The following is a 20,932-nucleotide window of genomic DNA, read 5'->3' as shown; positions in this document are numbered from 1 at the left end:
GACTATAAGTAGATTAAACCACACAATATCTACAGAGGTCAGTTACGATCAGCTGTGAGCTCTTAGTTTCCTGAACGATTTTGTCTCTAAGTGTTCATCTAAGAACGTTTTAACTCCTTCACCAGGCGGTACCCGAAAAAATCATTCTGCGACACCCCGAGGGGTCTTGGCCGAATATCAAGGATATTGACGAGGATGAGGTCGTTCTCCCCATTAAAAAGAGCCGGAGGAAGTCCTGGCATGCCATCAAGTTTGAGAAGAAGAGGAGGAAGGACAGTAGTAATTTGGAAGACCAGTTTGGGTCGCCGCCCCAAGTGAGGAGGGAGAAACGGGGATCTTGGTGGAACATTTTTACTGGCGCTCCTAGGTACTGGAATATTGTTTTGTTCTTACTAACCTTTAACTATGGTCGCATTTAAGAAGAAATTGAGAGGTGCAAAGGGGGAAGTTTTCGAATTTATTTCAAGGGCCCCGAATCATTTTACAGGCGTATATGGTCAAATTAAACGTTGCCATGTTTAACTGAAATTCTCAGACATTTAAATTTCTGGAAATGGTCGATTTCGATTTAATGTACGTGCGGACAGCAATTTTTTATTGCGCAAAATTCGTCAGACCGAACTCGCTCTTTTTGCAATTCCACCTCCTCGTTGTGAGCGGCGAAATCAGTTTTGAAACGAATTTTCAGCCGCGTCATTTTCAGGTGCAACAACCTTCGAAACATCCGCGGTCTACCAATTACACCATGCAAAATAATATCATTCTGAATATCTCCCACCGCGGTTTGCGGTCGGCAGATTCATGTAAAAAAAATAATAAAAAAATAATCAAAATTGCAGATGTTGCAGCTTTCTGGATGGGTTCGATACAGGCCCAAATATATAAATTGAAATACTGAGTTTATACACGAAATGAATAGTGACATGATTTCCGCTTACAATCTTTCGCTGATTGCCAATCCTGCCAATGTGCCAATCGGCGTCACTATAGGAAATTGAATGTAACGAAGAATCGATAAATCGCTTACGAGATGTCGAGGGCTGAGACTGGTTGAATGGTGCGAGATTTCTGGTTAGGCAATGACCAACAAAATGCATTTTATATGCAAAATATACGGGTGTTTATAGGACTTGTTAGTTAGCTGCCTATTCAAATACATGTGCAGATGCATCTCGTCAAAAGCAATTTAGATGTAAGTCTGAATCCGACAGGAACAAGACAATTTTGTTTCTTCCGGATTCCGTCACGCGCGATACACGTGGAGTCTCATGGAAAAAACAAGCCCTCAGGAACAAAACCGCGTGGAAAACTCGTATTTATATTGTTCTTATTAAATTGGTATTGCTTGAGGAACACGAAAATGGAGATTTATGAAGCTAAAGCGAGCAACGGGTTAAAAATTGAGTAGAAAGCAAGGCGATCCGTGAAGAAGGGAGGAGCTTTAAGATCCTGAACAAGGAAACACCAACGAAGTGCTGGAATTAAAAAGGTCCAATGTTCAATGATAAATTAGCGGAAAGATACACCATCAAGTAACGGGTGAGTTCATTATTCGAAAGGTTTAATCATGAAGCCCTCCACTTAGCAGTAATTATTAAAAATCTGACATTCACATTAATATGCGTCTGTTGTGTGGCAAACAAAGAAAAAATTAAAAAACAAGCTTACTACCAAACGGGCGTGGCAAGCATACCTTAAACACATTTCCTATAAACAAAATAAATACATAAATATTCCCCTTAACCTTTAGAAGAGTGGGCGTTAGTTATAAATAACGCAACTGGAGCTTACGGTTCACGTTCGAAAGAATAATGGTCAAGCTTGCAGCCAAAAAAATGAAAGAGGTTGTTTATGGCTTTGTCTAGATGTTTAAACCTTGAAAATCGACAGTGGACGCTTGATAAAAAAGTATTTAAGAAGTAAAAATTAAATCCCAGCAAGGCCTTCGACACCAAAAAATTCCTAAGTGATGCTTTGCAGTGACCCTGATGGACTTTGTTATTGGCAATAAGTATTTCACTTATTCAATGCAAATAGTCACTACAGATATGAGCGTCCCATAATAATAACAATAATATATTTGCAACAGGTGTATAAATTTGTAGTTCACAGGTAATGAAATATGTCGTAACTCAATAATAAGTACACATTAGTATTAGTTTGCGTTTATGGGTTATGGTGAATTATATTCTTTCTCACTATTATCTAATTTTGTGTTTTTTCGTCGTTCCCTCCACTATTCATAACTAGATGAACAACGAGAGAAGTTATATTAATTAGGAAAATATTTTGAGGAGAAACACATGATGTTTGACAGTTCACGTTTAATTTCTTAGGTCATTAAAACGAAATATTTATTAGTTTCATGCGAAACTGTCGTCTCATTATGTATTCGAATATTCACACATGATAGAGTGACTTGACCACTATATAACGGATGGCATTGTGGTGAAAATTAACATGTCGGCGCCAATTTGTGCGAGATGTGACAATAATGAGGATGCAGGAAATGCGATATGACGGTGCGCCTTTTTTGCCTAATGACTGAATTTCGAAGTCGAATCCACGATTGTTAGTCATTACAACCATTTCAGCTTCAGCTCTCGAAGTCGTTGTTTCTTAAATGGCTCATTTAAACTCGTAGAACGTTAAAGGAAGGTCATTTCAGTTTTGTCTTTGAAAAGTGCAATTGAAAGAATGAAACAAATGCTTTATTTTTGGCTAGTTAGCAAACATTTCAATCACTAAAAATAAACCTAAAATAAATGTAATTTAAACGGAACCATCCATTATTACTCAAACCGCTCATTTTTAAATCTATAAATGATCATCTTTAGATACTAAAAGTTAAACGGACATGTGCCACAAAGAAATGAAAAATTACTGCATTTATGTAGCAAATGCTTATTACTCACAATTGTTCCTTCAGATTTGTAACGTTTTGCAATGTATTTTTAATGAAATTCAGGCGGTAAATAAATCGTTTTATTTATTTGTCAAATATACGTTTCCCACACGCATTAACACTGGTTTGCCATTTTTTGTAACCAATTCAAAACACTACAGTAAGAGTATGTTATATACCAAGGTTTTGAACTAGACCATTATGAGCCGATCCTCAAGTTTAAATTAGGAAACGCGGCACGCTGAGGAATTTAAGACGTGAGGGTCACAAGTGTGTCACAACTATGGTGTATACAGGATCTTACTGATCTTAAATATGAGGTTTAAATGTTTAAATCAGGGCAAAGTTGTGCAATTGTGGCTATATATTTTCGAATCGCCAGTGTTGCAATACTTTTCTAAACATCTGTGAAGAACTGAAATGTTAAGTGCACCAAAATATGCACATAATTCAATGGAATCCGTATTTCTCAAGACAAGCACCACGGGCATTTTGCAAAATTACAGTAAACTTACAGAAATTGGGCATAAATTAAATCTAAGACACGAAAAGGCAATGTTTTGAATCGTAATACCAAAGGTGACGTTTCCTTTCATATTTAAACTAACGGGGGTGATGACGACATCGACTGATTACCTTGCTAAATAAATGATGCTCCATAAACGTGTCATTATTAATCTGTTATTCTAGTGTTTTAGAAGAAAAGTGAGGAATGGGTTTCACAGTCATCCAAAACACTCGATAATCGTCTCTGTAAAGCTAAGAAGCGGAAGAAAATTAAAATAAATTGATGAATAATGAGACAATCCCGAGGTTGGATCTATATGCATTCAAGAAGGTGATAATGATAATTACTATCATTGAAAAAAATCTGTTGAAAGGATCGAGGCATAATTGGTCAGAATATGAATTATTCAATTAAATTTTGCCGCGTTGGATAATGTTGTTTCATTGTCATTAATACCATTGATTTTTAACGTTTCTGAATCTCGAAAATAAGAATATTAATATGAATTAATGTTATTTATCAAACAGGGAGACGAACTTTATTTACGGTTACAGCTCCTAAATAACCACGTATTAATAATATCATTATTCCCCAATATATGTATCTTTCGTACGTCCTGTTATTTAAGTTTCACAATTCACTCTGCCGCGCTGCCTTGACCTTATTTATTTATTTATTTGTTGAGTACCGGCGCACGTGTAAAAAATATCTTCATCAGTCATATAGCAGTGGCGGTTCACAATCTACTTTCTCTTTGACATGACCGGAAAATACACATTTACAAACGACCTGCGTGTGAAGTGTGAAACTATTAGAGAATGTTTCTTTTGAAGTATCATTATTGACGAATTCAAAAGTTATGAGATAATGGCGACACATTTCATATTTCATTGCATGGCAATCTCAATTTCGTTTTTAAGCAACTTAGTGTGTAATAGCTTGATTTTATGTTTTCAATAGATGCATGTTTTTTTAATTTACTCACTGTACCATTTTTTAAATTTTGCTTTGCATGGTTTTATCTTCATTTCTTGCCTTCACCCATAGGTCACGCAGGGCTTCACAAGACATTACGAAACTCCCAAAGGATTTACCGATAACAAGGTGAGTATCGTCACGAACCCATTTCTATTGTGTTTTTTAGGAGATATATGGGATTTTAGTTACAATGATGTGTTATTGCTTATGTAACTGTGACGTCAGACTTTACATGTACTTAACGATAACAAAAGCAAATTACTCGAACCTATTTTTATTCGAGGGCTTTGATTGTTGTTATATCGATTAATTAGCATCGTTTATCTAATAATGGTTTATTTCACCATCAGGGTCAGGCGAATTGGACAAACTAATCAATTACAGATTCTCGACATTTTGGTGGGTGATATTTTGCACATGCATATTTATATATGTTCATATGTATCGATTTTGTTTGCATTATTGAATATATGAATTTCCTCTTCTTTTGGTCTTCAATACGTTTTTATCAAATTAATTTTACTTTTCAAATAAAAAATAATTCCGTATTGTGTGTTTTCTCATTTTCGATTTTCAATTATTGCGAAGACCGTTGAAATCTTTTTCAGCTCTGTGTGTCTCAGTACATGTTAATAAAAATATTCTCACACTTGTTGCATTTAATGTTTCTTCTTCAAACGTCTGCGTTTGCCTGTTCTAATACTGAATAATTTTTAGGAGTAAGAGCAGAAGTGTGGACCACGGCATTTCCTCACCATTCGATCTTGCGGTCCTGCGGAACCAAGTGGACAGAACTCTGAACAGAGGTAGGTTGATAACTTTTATTATAATGCTTTGTTAATGTAAATAAGAAAAAAAATTGTCTAATATGGGATGTGAGAGCTATTTCACCTCTATTAACATCAACTGTAACCTCATTGAAATAATATCTCCACATTGTGTTTCGCATATGAGTGCGTTGAAAAAGTTACAAAGGATTTTTTAGCATCTCCAACTTAAGAGGAAACATCCACAATACTTGAATTTTAAATTGAATACCTTGTTTATTGTTTTTTCTTCGACGGAGTCTTTTTGGCTGATATCAAAGATACAAGATTTTATGTAGTTAGGAGTAGGTACATTTGTGAGATGAAACATCTGAAAATAGCATCAGAGAGGGTATCATTGAACTTCCAAAATTGGAATTAAAAAATCCAGGCCGTATTTGACAATTTAATATTGATAACTCCTATTAACCGGAAAATATACATAGTTCCGTAAACTGTTCGTCTTTTTCTTTACTTAACAAAATCCATTGTGAGAATCGCTTCGTCTAGGCCAGATATTTTAGACACCCTGTATTTTATTATTAAAAATATTAAATTAATGGGTGTACAAAAAGAAATTGAGCGTTGAAGTTAATCGTATTAAAAACATACGTGCATCGGCATGCAATTGGTCCGCAATTTTAAGCATGTGAGATTTAGTTATTGTTTTTTATATGAAAAAATGGTCAATTGTCCCCGAGCTATCGTTCAGGGCATAAAACGTGATTAAAAGATGTATGTTTGTGGGCAAAATTTAAGAATATCAATGTTGGTTTGTTTTAAACTGTATAAAAATGCTGCGGGAACTACAGAAAAGAGTAATTCCTGTTGGAGGCATTATTTTGTTAGTGCTTTAACTATTAGGAGATAGTTCTTTGAAGAAAATTTTCGCCTTGAGGACGATCCACGTCCGGGTGTGGAGAAAAAGTTTAAAGATGAAGAACTTTAAATTTTACTGCATGAAATTCTACGTCAAACTGAAAAAAGCTATAAGAAGAATTAGGAGTGATTCAACAAACAATTTTAGTTCGATTGCATATAATGGGAAAGATTAAAAAAGAAAGAAAATGAGTTCCTCACAAGCTAATAAGAAACAACAAAAATCGAAAAGTTAACATCTGCGTTAACTCGCTTTCTTGGTATAAAAGAAAGAATGTTTTATATGGTAATTCTAAGCGTAGAAAAGCGTGGATTGATCCAAGCTAGCCATCCACGTCAGTCGCAAAACTAAACATTCATGACGAGTAAGGTTTATGTAACTATGTGTCTGGTGGAATTGAAAGGGAGTCATTTTCTACACTATTATAGCCGATTATTATCAATTCCCAAAAGATTAAATTGAATGAAGCTCTGGAGCCAGGGAAGTCGGACAGTGACGTTGCTGCGTGACAATGCTCGACTGCATATAGTAAAATCGTTTTAGGTAGTCATATTCTTCGGCTTAGAAATTTTCCTGCACGCGCCCTACTCTCCAGGGTTGGTTCCCTGCTCCTTCCACATGTTGAGACCAAAGCAGTTTAACGTTGTCTTGAAACTACTCAGCGTTTATTGCGAAGGCAGCCATTATCTACCCGAAAAGTGGCAAAAGACCATAGATAATAATGGAGGTTATTTTGATTATAAAACTTTTTAATAAGTATATTTTTTATGAGGCTTAATTTCACAAAAAGTGCTCTGCGTCTGTTTGTACACTTGTTAAATAGAAAAATATCGTTCAGCTATGAGCCTCTAAGTCGCGCTTATTTTTTAATACAAATTTCATTGAGAACACATTGTCAACAAAAAATAACGCTACGCCTATTCCAACCGGTTTACATGGTCAACTTGTGCGTCCCCCACGTCAGTCCGTTTAATGTTGTTACTCACCCGTACAAATACGAATGGTCTAACCAACGTAACGGTATTTCAACAATACTCAACCAGCGGTGATTCTTTTCCTGCGTACGCAAAAATGCAGCCCCAGGTCTTCTCGTTATCGCCTCATTATTAACACTCGGACTATAGATAAGGGGTGACCATAAAAAAAACTGAAGTAACATAAGGCCAAAGGCATTTGGCATTGACTCATCCGTTAGTCAGATGTTTGAAACTACGTAGGACTCGATCAACGGCCTACATTTACGAAAGGATGGCCCGGGGGTACTAACGCATAATATCTACACACCTATTATTGATTCACTTTACCTTATCTTTCCCGAAGTTAATAAAAAGCTTCGATCGATTTTCTACTACGCACCGGGAAAAAATGTCCAAACAGACCTGTAAAGAAAATTAAACTGGATAAGTTTTGATAGCCGCCTCGAATATCTTAATCGGGTGCGCTCAGCCGGCTAAAAAAGTTTATTCTACCGTAACGCGAAACTTTATTTTTGATTAACAGATAGATAATCAGCGTTACTTGACAAGGTTCCTTGGAACCATGATTAAATTATTGTACCTGCGAAGGTGTGTTCTCTCGCAGTGTGTGTGATATCGCGCCAGTAGATAACGTTCATGTCTAGTTTCGTCAGGTGACAGTTTCGTTACAGGCATACGATTTTATCTGTCATCTAACAGAGATGCACAACGTTGCATCATCGGTAATGCATTTTGTCCTTTTCTCTCTTCCGGTATTTATGGCATCTCGCACGCCATGGACTTCGTCGAAGACTACTTCGATCACTGCCAGCCCCATTCCTGTGCTTTTATAGACCGAACCGAGGACGGTTTCGACAAGTTCGTGATTGTTTACTATAATTATTACGGATTTCATTTTTCAGGTATCTGCTGCGGGCTGCCTCGCTGCATTATCAGTAAAAGTAATTAGTTTCATGGTAAATGTTTGTTCACAGATCTTGATGGCTCCACCAACAGTTTGTCGGGAAGGAGAAGTGGACCTCCGGAAAATACCACCATCTACATGGTGAGTTTCGTTAGACAGCATTCGATGCGCTTAAATTTCATATGAATTACAGGTCGCCGATAGGGATACCTTAACGTCAGTGGCTGCAAGGTTCGATACTACACCTTCGGAACTAACTAAAGTGAATAGACTTGCAACACCATACATATTCCCAGGCCAACAGTTGTATGTGCCTCTGAGAGAACCAGTAGAAAACGATTCTGAAGGCTCCACCCCTGTCGAGGATACTCAAGATGATTTACCCCTAGACGAGAAAGGTGAGATTAAACATTTGAAGTTGTAGTTTTTGCAAGAATCAAGTTATTTACGATCTGCAAGCAAAGCTTTAACTCACGAGCATACGGTAGAGCACCGCTTTGCACATCTATTGCAAAAATCACTCTTTTCTATCCAAATAAAATGATTTCTTAATTGAAGTTTAACAGTTGGGGTTGGGTTTCTTGGTTCTTGTTGGCTAAGGAGCACTTCATATAATGCAATGGGGTGAATGGTAGGGAAGATACTGCAATATTCTTTTTCGCATAATCCAACGTGTCATATTAAGACCGGTTATTTTGAACCATTAACATTTTTCTTGGGTCATTCGTGCAGCATTGTATTTGAGCAGCTGTTAAAATTGCTTTTGTAAAAGCTGTCTGTGTAAAAACTAAGGTTTAGTTCTGGAGAATTACACGAACGCAGGACGTACAGAAATTGTGAAAATATCGTATCAAAATGGTGATAGTTCCGCGGAGAGGGTTTGAAAAGGTCGTGGATTTTTCGGTCACCACAACGCACCTTCTCGTTCGTCATTGTAATAATTTCTTCCTGATCTCAAATAGACCTCACGGACATGTGGTCTTAACCGAAAGGTGCAATCTGTCACACAACAAATGAAACAATTGAATGTTTGAAGACGAAATTTCAAGGCAGTGTTATCTCGCGCTGCACCGTTATGATATGGCCCCCACAATCGTGCAATTTGATACCTTTGGATTTTTTCCTTTGGGTTTGTTTGAACGGGAAGATATATGCCATTAACCCAAGAACAATTTCTGACTTGGAAGACGAGATTCAACGCGCCATCGACAGAATTATGCGGTCATTATGTCACAATGTCATTGAAAAATTTCGTCCACAGAATCAACGAGTGTTATCAGTTATGAGAGGCCATTTGTCGTGACTGGTCCATTATATTCGTTTAATTATTCCAGCAAGTTAAAGCAAAAACATTCATTTACGTGGAGGCAAAATATTTACAATTAGTTTATGTGCTTTACCATTCATGTTGTGGATTTTGCACCTCGACAGTTTAATGCAATATATGAAACGTTCCAAAGTTTCATCTTACACTGCGAATGGCACTATCAGCTGGAAAGTCATCATTCATTTTAAGTAGTGTTTACATCGACTTTACAAGGTGTTTAATTCACTGCTGCTTCGAACTCCCACGTGGTGCATTTTGCTTATCGTATAGTAATGTGCCGGGCCAGTTTACTTGCAATCTGCGAGTTTTTACTTAAAATAGACGGAATCAGGTGCCCACGGAAATATAAGTAGATAGTTAATCTTATCAAAAGTTGCGATTTACTACTCTATTGAAGTGGATATAAAATTAGTCCTCAGTTGGGTTTCCTGCACCGATGTTTGGTCAGTTCGTGAGAAAACATATGCCGGGATGAACGTTTTCAATTTATTTAGCATACCGAAAAGTAAGTCCTTGCAGGCAAAGTTAATCACGAATTTTTAAATTAATAATTAATGCGAGTTGGGCAATGAATTAAAACTTTAAGTACCCATTTTTGCATCCAAACCCGTATTACGGGTTTGGATGCCTCACCAAGACTGCAATAATCCCACTATTAACCTTTCTAGTCCTCCATGTAAAGTACGTATATTGTTTCTAGAACTTCTAGACAACTTGCGGCCGGTCAGCCCAAAGCCCGGACATGTAGAAAGAGTCCGAACTCCTTCATGTAACCAGAGTTCTTCGGTCGAGAACGAAGAGGAACCGACATCAGTATTCCGTGAGAGATTCCTTAAAATTAATGTGAGGCATATCACCGATGGAGAGGGAGTGGTCAGTGGTGTGCTTTTAGTTACCCCTAATGCTGTGATGTTTGATCCTAATGTTTCAGATCCGTTGGTAAGTACTGAACTAAACTATTTTACGAATGAAATCTATAAAAATCTTAGTTAAACTGCATAAATTGTACTGTGTCATGAAACTGATTTTTTTAGGTAATTGAAAAAGGACCAGAAGCATATGGCGTGATAGCTCCAATGGAATTTGTAGTCAACGTTGCCATATACAATGATATAGCACACATGAGGGTCAGCCATATGGAGAGCAACGTCAATGAAAAAGCTGAGATCTATTATCCAAAAGGAGAGAAGGAAACGGAGTCTCTGCTGGTGAAAGACGAAACTTTTCCTGAATTGGGTAAGTTAGATCAGTATGTAAATAAGATGTTTTTAACGATGTCTGAGCTGCATACGGACTAAGAGCTTTGGGTGCTGTTGCATTGACTTTTTTGTTGCTCTGGAAAATGTAGGCAGCGTATCACGATAATCACGAATGAGTAATGAACATTTTCGAGCTTCTGAAAAGTTAGCTAAAATTTGGTTTAATGGTAAATTTGGTAATGGCATGCACGTTAAATGTGAAATAATGTTCGCATTGTTTTTCGCCTATTAGTATTGACTCCGAAAGTAAAGTTGTGGACAGTATTGCAAAAACTGGTGGCCGAAAATACAATAACACTCATTTTTAGTAGGGTTTTGCACCACGTATATGATCCTGTATACCTAAAAAAATTATTGGGCCTGCACCATATTATAAAACTTCATACTTGCATTATATTTGTTGACTCCGCCTTCGTCTTAAATTAAAACATGTTTCTTCTTCCTTCTGATGAAACGATGATGTATTCGTTTTGTAGTTCAGGTCAGTAACTCTTATTTCTCGCTATGGCTTGTCTGCATATATCGACATCAATGTGGCAATAGCATGAATCATATATTAGCTTAGAGGTCTCGTTTGTAGTGACTGGTACTGATGATGCTGAGTCTGTGTGTTCATGTACAGAACGGGAGGGTGACGCTTTTCCTAAGGCCTTCGAGAGGGAACTTGTCACTCCCACTAATCTGGAGGATCCCGAACAGGAACAGAGAACACTGGAGGAGAGAAGAAAATCGTTATTGGATCATCACTGGCCCATGACCTCGCGGGAGAGGCAGTAAGTTGACGTGATGATAATGATGCACATTTTTTTATTAAATACACTATCCAGTTGACGATTATTTTGTTTCATTTAATTTCAATTAGATCGATTGATATCGACGAAATCCCAGAGTTATCATCTGTCAATGAAGTACATGTCGAGGAAGAACAGACTCCTGGCGAGGCAGTAGAAGCCGAAGCGAAAGAAAGTTGCCATGATTCGGGTATTGATATTAGGGAATCCTCCGTCGTTCCTATTCGCGTCAAAGAAGTAAGTAATCCCACATGGTTATTATTTTTGTCTAATTTTCATTTGTTCAGCATTATAGCGATGCGGATATAGTTCTATCCAAAGATTGGGTGCCTCCGGTGCCTTTGCCCCCATTGCACCACCAATCTGTGAGTAGCGAGAACGAGAGTCCGGCTCGGAAGAAGACAAACAGTGTGTCGTTCAGCTTGGATTCGAGCAGTGATGCAGACACCTCCGGTACCCAGTTCTCGACGAGTTTAATTGATTCCAAAGAAGATGCTGAAAAGTCTGAAAGTAGGAAAAATAAGGTGAGTTCTTTGGTTTCTTCAGATTGCTGCAGAGCTTCAATTATCGAAGATCAAAATTAACATCGCTGTTGTGTTTCAGATGTTGAAAAGACTGTCCTATCCCCTTTCTTGGATGGAAACTTTGAGCGGGGATAAGGAAGATGATAAGCTACCTAGTCAGCCGCAAACCGCGGACGCACAACACTCATCTGTGTTTTCTAAAGTGTTCTCAAGGTGTGTATTACTGTTAACAATAAGTGATTTAAGTTACTCCTTACTAATATTATGGTAAATCGTTCCAACTGACGCTTTTCGTTCGCCCAGAAAGATAGTAAATTACCAAGTAGAGTTGAAGAACTTTATATATGGTTCGATTTCCTCGATTTTTATGTCGTCGCGGCTATCTCACTCGTAATTTAACCCTACTTGTTAATATACTTTCCCTAACTGAAACTAACCGGTAAGCTTCTCTCTTTCCGCTGCCTAACACAAAAGCTCTCCGATCCACTTGGTGGACTTCGGAACAGGGCTTTTCGCCAAAACTCCCTCCGAGGACAGCGGCGGCTCCGGGGGACCCCATTCGGGGGGCAGCGGAGGCCCGCCGTTAACCGGTGATAGCGCCTCTTCGAGTAGCTTTTTTCCCACTAACATAATCAGCTCCGTGGGGGCTTCCGTGGGCGCCGTCGGGGCCCAAGTGGGAGCCATGGGTGCACAAGTCGGCGCCCAAGTAGGAGCCATGGGCGCTCAAGTCGGCGCCCAAGTGGGGGCCCTCAGTTCGACCGTCGGATCTACGGTGGGCGCCGTAGGAGCCCAAGTCGGAGCCTTAGGCTCCTCGGTCGGCTCTACTGTTAGCGCTGTTGGGTAGGTGTGCGTGTGTAGATGGAGTAGCGTTATGTTATCGGATGGTCAGCATGTCGGTAAACGTTTTGAATATACCCACTAGGTTATGCGCTAGTGATTTGGCGAGTTGATTTAAATATTTAGAGAACACAAAGAAATACTAATCTGTTTTAATACCTAAATTCATTTCTTCTTTTGTTCGAGCTTCTTCCTTCATGCATACTAAGAAATTAGTGTTCTTTTATACTTAGTTTCTTTACCAAAGACAAAACAAAAATTGTTGACTTCAATATAAATAGGCCAGAATATATAGTTGTTTAGTCCACCATATCCAGGGCAGATCAGGCTACTCCCAAATTCAATATTATCTTTGCTTAAACAAATTTTGTTCTTTTCAAATGAATGAATACTTAAGTCACCTCACTCTCCAAATATCAAAAATAAAAAGCAAAATTCGGCTTAAGAACACACAACACGCACACTTCCACTACCCACATATTTGCATCTCCCCTTACTATATGTGGCTTGTCTAGAAATTTAATAGCTTTAAAAGAGAATTATTATCAATGATTTGTTAGCAAGAGCTTAACGTTACTGTAAGGGTAATTTGAGAGCTTTGTCGATTTTTTCATTACATACCTAATCACAACACCTAATGTATCTCGTTAAATTAACTCTTATTCGAGTTAACAAATCGATAGATAATTTAATTTGATATTTCAATTTGCAATAACAATGTTTTTAACATGTTTGATCTGTTATAGGAGATCCTCAGTGGGGACATTCATAAGGCAGCCCACAGAAATTGGCTCGAAGAAGAAGGATCCTCCTCCGAAGTTGGATTATCGTTCCATGGTGTCAGTTGAGGACAAACCTGATCTTTTTGCCTCCTTTGACAGTAAGTATAGAGTTCAGTTTTTAAATTAACGTGAAATTGTAGCGAATTTTATAATGCGACATCATTGTCCCGGTAAAATTAGGTGTAAAGGAGATATAAGTGCAACCGAAAACACGATAGAATCACATGTAATAATGCACACTTGCATGGAAGTTTACAGAATAGGTAGTACGATTTTAGAAGTATTTTCTGAATCACTAGGGATCATTCATGTTGATTTTGTTCACTTTCTTCACACAAGTTAACTGGGTGTCAATCAAAAGGGTCATCCCGATTTTTAATCGATTTTTGAAATAGTTCTTAAACGATTCCGTTGATTTTCGAAAGCGGAATCATTTTAACTCTTGATGAAGACGTTTTTGAAAGATTTTGTGTTGAATATAGAGGGTATACCTATAACAAGATGAAGCGATTAACACATAAAGTGGAAATTTTACGAATATCCGCGCAGCTTTTCTTTTTAACTTGTCAAAGAGTGAAATACTGATGTGGAAATTGAGTAACTGTATTAAAAAAATATGTTGGATGAACATTAAACTCTTACCATTTTAATCATTTTAGAATAATTAGAGCTTATTTTTTTAATTTGTGCCGCAGTTCGATCCCCAAATTATGGGTTGAATTCATTTGGTAGGTTTCGCATGATTGTCTTACAGCATGAGATTACTTTTAGGATGTCTTCGAGTATTTTTGTGTTTTAATGCAATTCCCTTTGAGACCCTGCTGTAGTGTATTAAAATGCACCGCTTTACTTCGTTGTTTTATTGTCAGAAATTGCAGGAAAACCATCCCTATCGAAATTTCACTGAGAGTTCAAGTTACTTGATTAAAGAAGGAAAAAATATATAAAATTATCAGTACTCCTGAAATTGCACATGCTGAGGGCTTTTCAGACAAAAATGATCTTGCTCAGAGACTTCGTTTGCATATATGCATGTCGCTCCTTCATCCCTTTTTACAATTTCTTGATCATACACCCCTCAAAACCACTTACCATTACTGGTGGTTTAAGACAGCATCACATTATAATTACAAACTTATCTGGGGCATGAGTTCAGTGTGTAACTTCCAGGTGGTGTTCTGCCTAACAAAATATAGGCATTGAAAGATTGACCGTTGTTTTAGAACTGATACCGCGACCAGCTAGATCCTGCGAGGATCCTCCTCTTTACTTGAGATTGAAAATGGGAAAACCCCTTAACAAGAAAATTCCGCACTCGACACCTCTGATGTCTTATGGGAAAAAGAAGATGCGCCCCGAATATTGGTTCAGCATTCCCAAGAATCGAGTAGACGAGTTATACAAGTTCATCCACGGATGGGTGCCTCAGTTGTATGGAGAGCTCGATGAAGAAAAGGTGAGAGATTTGTTTAGATTTAATGAGCTCCTTTTAGAGCGTTAGGGTCAGCGATAGATTTCATGAGTATTCCAATTGAGTATCCTCTTGTAAGTATTAGGTACTCATTGGGTTTTAGCTGTAAATTAAGTAGTTATTCATATAATTGTTGCTGCAGGTTTCATATCATTCCGAATAGTATTTACTAAATTCCCAGTTCACACGTTTTATACCGCATATTAAGCTCAACATACACGTAATCAACAGCTCATTAGCAATCGATTGCCGATATATCTGACGTGACATAATCTTAAATTAGCGTTGGTTGGAACGTGGTACCCAAAAAAGCCTAATAAATTGGAATTTTAATGAGTCGACGTCAAACTTTCATATGAGACTACATAATCGTGACTGATGAAGCGAATATTAAGACTAATAGATGGCGTTTAAATGTTCTCTCCTAATCCAAAGTGGTACTTTCAGCAGTATAAAGCCCTAATTTTTTGCTCTTCAACGGGAGTGGTGTCGAACCCTTTCGGGGGATGCTCTCTTCTACAACAGCGCCTTACAGACGATTATTTATAAGATGCACAGGGAACCATCCCTACCAGGTTCTGCAACTTTTATTTCGTTTCGTTTTATTATCAGTCTCCATCTATAAGCCCCCTCGATATTGCTTTATCTGACGGCCCCGCTTTGCTTCAGATCAAGCAGCGAAACTTCGTCTTGGTCGACTTGGACACCGAACTATGGAGCGGAGAACCCACCCCATCCAGCAGTCGGCACGGTAGCCAAGGGGAGGAATTAGCTGAAATTACCAACAAGAACTGGGAGGTAAGTGCACGATTTGAATGATTCCTGCTTCAGAAGAAATTGCTTGGTAAACCGGTGACATCTGCGATTTGAAAAAAAAAAACCATGAGGTTCGATTGCGATGCTCCGCCACGGTTCACTGCCATCGGCGTATTAAGTGAAGTGCAAAAATATTACTTTTTGATACTTTTTTTGTTGCTTAATAACGTGATAGAAAGGCCCGCAATTGGTATGTTTGGCCTTCCAGGCGTTTTTATGTGTTTACAAAAATGGTGCTTGAAATGAAATTTCGCCGCATGTAGACCGACCTTCATTTTGCCGATGCAAATAATTCAATTTTGCAGGTTTTTATTGCCATGCGAAGGAGTAAAAAATTCTAAACAATAACGTGTCTATTATTGCTATCCAATCGAAAGTAAAACAGCAATAATTTCTTAAATTTAAATTCAACAAGGAATTACACTTGTAAGTAAATGAAACCGTCCAAAGTTGATACTCTGCGCTAATGTTCTTAGAAATAATGTAACAGTGGACAATATTACGCAGTTAGTAATTAATACAGAGGACACTCAATTACGGAATATTATTATCCTGCATAATAATAATTGAATTACCAGCCATCACGATTCTGCTTTACTTTGTCATTCCTAGGACTGTTGTTTACAGCGATATTATGATTTTATTCGGATGGTTTCATGGATATTACGTGACGCTTTTTTTCTCTCAAATGCACCATATTTGTCCATGAAACGTTGAATTTGCTTAATGAAGTCAAGAATAGTGGTCTTGCGGGATCCCCGATTACTTCAGACGTTGCCTCGATCGGTCAGGTAACCAGTTCCGTATTTACATGGGTTTAGGTAAATTAAAGGATTTTTTGCTTAAAAAAAAGAAAAACACTATTTTTGAGTATCAACTTGATAGTATGTTTGCACTGTTTAAGTATATAAGAGACTGATGCAGCTTTGGTTTGCTCTCGCCGCAGCTAATCAAGGCTCCTTACGCTAAGATCTACAACATCATCAAGACCCAAACGCTGTCCGAAGGGAGTGTCGACGAGGTGATTTACATGACTCACGCACGACACTACAAATCACACAATTATATATGTGTCTTGTCTCAGTATCTCAGATTTCCTCCTTCTTTCTCTCACGCTGAAGTTTAGAGGTTGTTTTTATCTTAGCCCTTGTTAGCTTAGGCCGGTCCCTGGCTGGTCTCGTCGGCATAATGCTCATGAAAGGGGGAAAATACCACTAAACCCTTTTTTTGAATGACTGATAATCATAATAGGAATATATGTAATAATATAATAATAATATGAATCACAATTTCTCACGTGCACATCTTCAGATATATCTCATGGGTGTAGGAATAAACACGTAACTGGGTGTGTTGAAAAAATCTGTAAAAAACTTACCGAAGCCCCAAGTGCCACGAGGAAGTAAAGAGGGCAAATGGGGGTGGTATTAGTGGTATGAAGTGGACGAATGGAAATAATTATTTCATACCTTGTCATATGCAGTTTTTAACATATTGAAAAAGTCGGTTTTTCTATCTACTTTTGGCCACTGCCGTATTTCAGGTAGCGTTATTACTCTGCAAAATAATTTAAAAAATGGTAACAGACTCGTGAAAAAAAACGCAACATTTCCGATATACAGGACGGCAAAGTTTCACGTTTCCTGCATTCTTTGCATTTTTTACCCACCGTAATGCCCTATATAACAAAACGTCAAAATCGTCAATAGCCATATACAGGGTATAATATATATTTTGGGTCAAATACTACTACTGACAGCAATCCACGGATCACATAATTGAGAGAACCCAGTAATCGCACGCTTCAGTACTTCACATCTTTAACAATTCACAGAGCAGTAGTATTGTCATGATGATATATCATGTGATCACCTTGTACATCACGAATGCATCAATCAATTAAAATGCCCCACAATTAACGGGATATGGAAACCGAATAATGAATACTTTCTAATTGTTTTCACTCCCGTGTCAAGGATAAAGCATAGACTGCGAGTACATGAAGAAGAATTTGGTGATGCCGATTCCGTGGCAAGAAGTGTTCTCTCACTCACGGCGGGGAGGGTGTATGGTTTAATGACTTAAGATACGTGTTTGCCATTTTTTAGCCGGTTCGAAAACTAATAATTGAGGTAAAGTGGGCGTGTAAACCGCGTTATGATGTAACAGAAACCGTCTATTTTGTCTAATAACCCGTTGAATCGAAGGTCTTAAGCTAATGGACCCTGACGGATTCTTGTAAAGCAGCACAGTATTCGGCATATCCTTGCGTGGCTTCCACCTTGATGGTTCGCCTAATCTGAAACTCGAACTTTTCCTTTCAAGCCGAAATTTTGCCAATTAAAATACCCGATTAAATATATTCCGGATAATTTGCAACTCAGACGGAAAAGTCGTTTAACCTTCGGCCCGTCTTATCTGACCATAAGTCCGTTTTTAATGTTACTTTTGATTTGGTATTGTCGGCAAACACACTTGCTAAGTAAACAAGTAGCATTCTTGCGTACGTGAAACCGAGTAAGGCCGTGATGGGCACAATTAATCGGAAGCAAGTATAAAAATAAGAGCGGGTTCCATTAAATAAGCTAATGTTGATGCTAATGGATTGGCAGTGTTGTGTGTGACAGTACCACGGTTGCATCGACATAACGATATAATGGTTTTTTAGTACGACTTCATAAACATAGATCGTCTATTGAAATCGTTCTCACGGAGAGGTAGATTCAAAAAATGTTCGCTCCGGTAAGTCTTAATTACGGGTTGTGGTTTTATTCCCTTACGAATGTTGTCTAGGTCCGAAATTTCCACCCATCGTCAGTTTAACGTTGGGTTGGACCAGTCTGCACGCAGTGAAAGGACGTAAATCAAATATCTCCATGTATTTGTTTTGTTTTGTCATCCTCTTGCAAAGAACTTGAAGAAATCCAATTGAATGACAAGTAGATGATATATAGGGGGGAATCTGGGAAAATTATGGTTTCGGCAGTTTCTTTCTAAAATGAACGATTACCACTTCGGATCCAACAACATTAATATCTTGCTGAAACAGGACTTTCCCAAAATAAACTGTTCAATTAAATTTTAAGCAACAACAATGAGATTTGATGGGTTTTTCAGTGTCTTTAGGCGCCAGAAACGCGTTTAATTAACGGCTTTAAAACTCGTTAGGGCTAATGCTTTTTAACGAATAGAAATTAAGCTAAGGATAACGTTAAATACCAGTTTGCACTGAACGCAGTGATGCACAGAACTGGCGCGTGAATATCCGACCCCAGAACTTTTTCGAAGTCGGATCTGGCATTAAAGTTTAAATAGCATGCACGTCTCAGTTTCTATGCCAAATATCCATCTTAAATGTTGCGAAAAAACTCGGTTCCGGTGAATATCTAAGTAGTTGTTCCGCATTTCAGGGGACCGTAGAGGGTTTCGGGGTCTTCAAATCTCCCTCGCCACTTAGATTAACTAAAAATCTCACAACGATGCTATCTGAACCGACCTCAACTGACCTTCAGCAGATCAAGTAGTACACTCGACATTTTTCTCCTGAGATTCAACTACTGCTAATTATACTAGTAACTTAATTGCCAGGAAAGCCAAATCCACAAACCCGAAATTAAACATTAATTGTTTTTGTTAATATTATACTCTAGACAGGGATATCAAGACGTTCGTAATTATGGTCTGAACTGTAAGGAACTAAAGTCTCAACAAGGAAAGTGACGTTTACGTCGTTATGCATTAAATTGGGATCCTTTATTACTTTTTTGTCTGAGCTGACTTTATACTCGTTAAACCCCTTAAAATCCTATCTGTTTTAATTACCTGCTTTAAATATCTAAACAGAGCTTAGAGCAATTACGGCGAAATGGAGGAATTAAAATTATCCCCCCAAGGCTGTTAAAGAAATTTTGTGTTGTTACCAGTTTCTGTCCGAATTCTGCTTAAACTATAGTTACTCGTACTGGTCTTAGGGCCCTTAAGCTTTTCGACTGTGATAAAGCTAATTTTCTTATGAATCTTAGTTCTTCGCTTTTTACATGAACTAACGTTAAATTTGCTTTGAATTTCAAGCTAAACCTGTATTATCCGAATGTGACCTTAATTTTGGACTCGCTAAAGCTCAAAACGAGAAGCGTCAACGTCACTTTGGAAAATGTCTTTTTCACATCTCGATGGAGCAACGAAAAAGCTTTCAGAAGCGCCTCTAGTAACAATAAAAACTTTCAGGGTCTTCAAGTTAGAGAAAATTGCATGAAACCGTCAAATATTCATTAAATCATCGCTTTATGTAATTGGTTTTTGAGTCCTCCGATAGCAATTACGGTAAAAGAAAACCTCAATTCATGTTGACCTAATTCACTAACCAGTGCTGTAATATTTCATAATTGCATTAGAATCCTCCAATTTACTGCATATTGCTTAACAAACCGTCTGTCAAGCACAATGTTCATTCCGTTACGTTGGTAAATATGAATACCGAATTTATTAAACCAGAATGATAGGGGTCAAAACATTAGCTGCTTGGCGTCGGGCGTACAACCGGCCACAACAACGGAACATACAAAATTGATATTTACGAGGAAGTTTAAAAATAAAGCTGAATATAGCCAACCACCCACCTTTCTCACCTCTAATAATAGCGAGAGATCAGCCACGGCCCGGAATCAGTCCCCTGAAAAATATTGTTAAACATTCAACACTACCGTAGTGGCTTCTTTAGTTGATGGAATTAAATGTTGAATGTTAGAATATTAGTTGATTAGTTGTCTGTTCTGTGTTCGCACAAAGAGATGTTCCGGTCGTCTCACGATGGCCAGTAGTTGGACCACGTTCAAATCTTATGTGACAAAAATAAACAATGCGGGTCTTGGACGAGTAGGTATTCATGGTTTGAGCCAATAAAAACGTCCATCAGAAATTAAATGATCTAGAGGTACTCGTTATGCTCTGTGGACGATTATATGGACCTTAATTAGAATAATGAGCACAATTGCTAAATTTGTTAGGTAGTTGTTGCATAAGAAGAAACTACATGTAAATATTGACCGGCTAGTCAGTTTAGATTACGCTCCTCCCGCTTGACATCTCAACCTACTCTGCTTTCTAGAACCTCCAAAAGCCTGCCTAAGATCTCCTTGTGCGTAGCAAAGAAGGACCGTAACGAATG

At 38.0% G+C, this 20,932-nt stretch overlaps 1 protein-coding gene across 18 annotated transcripts in view; it reads left to right on the top strand.

Annotated features, from left to right (window-relative positions):
• The window catches only part of mtd (mustard), a 51,959-nt gene that overhangs the window by 27,806 nt on the left and 3,221 nt on the right, over window positions 1-20,932 (top strand). For 4 of the 18 annotated variants that reach the window (XM_066281428.1, XM_066281429.1, XM_066281432.1 and 1 more), the window contains 16 exons: window positions 126-367; window positions 4,461-4,517; window positions 5,109-5,197; window positions 8,029-8,099; window positions 8,152-8,356; window positions 9,986-10,224; window positions 10,320-10,521; window positions 11,125-11,317; window positions 11,407-11,572; window positions 11,623-11,859; window positions 11,939-12,072; window positions 12,334-12,699; window positions 13,443-13,576; window positions 14,702-14,934; window positions 15,619-15,747; window positions 16,712-16,786. In XM_066281428.1, coding sequence (XP_066137525.1) covers window positions 126-367; window positions 4,461-4,517; window positions 5,109-5,197; window positions 8,029-8,099; window positions 8,152-8,356; window positions 9,986-10,224; window positions 10,320-10,521; window positions 11,125-11,317; window positions 11,407-11,572; window positions 11,623-11,859; window positions 11,939-12,072; window positions 12,334-12,699; window positions 13,443-13,576; window positions 14,702-14,934; window positions 15,619-15,747; window positions 16,712-16,786 — 2,772 coding nt within the window. Of the gene's footprint in view, window positions 1-125; window positions 368-4,460; window positions 4,518-5,108; window positions 5,198-7,680; window positions 7,957-8,028; window positions 8,100-8,151; window positions 8,357-9,663; window positions 9,791-9,985; window positions 10,225-10,319; window positions 10,522-11,124; window positions 11,318-11,406; window positions 11,573-11,622; window positions 11,860-11,938; window positions 12,073-12,333; window positions 12,700-13,442; window positions 13,577-14,701; window positions 14,935-15,618; window positions 15,748-16,711; window positions 16,787-17,186; window positions 18,508-18,667; window positions 20,641-20,932 lie in introns of those variants that run through there. The other 14 variants (XM_066281439.1, XM_066281437.1, XM_066281443.1 and 11 more) reach the window with 11 other exon arrangements.

Source organism: Euwallacea fornicatus, chromosome 4, assembly GCF_040115645.1.
Source record: "Euwallacea fornicatus isolate EFF26 chromosome 4, ASM4011564v1, whole genome shotgun sequence".
Taxonomy (NCBI): Eukaryota; Metazoa; Arthropoda; class Insecta; order Coleoptera; family Curculionidae; genus Euwallacea; species Euwallacea fornicatus.
This window is presented reverse-complemented; position numbering and strand designations above follow the sequence as displayed.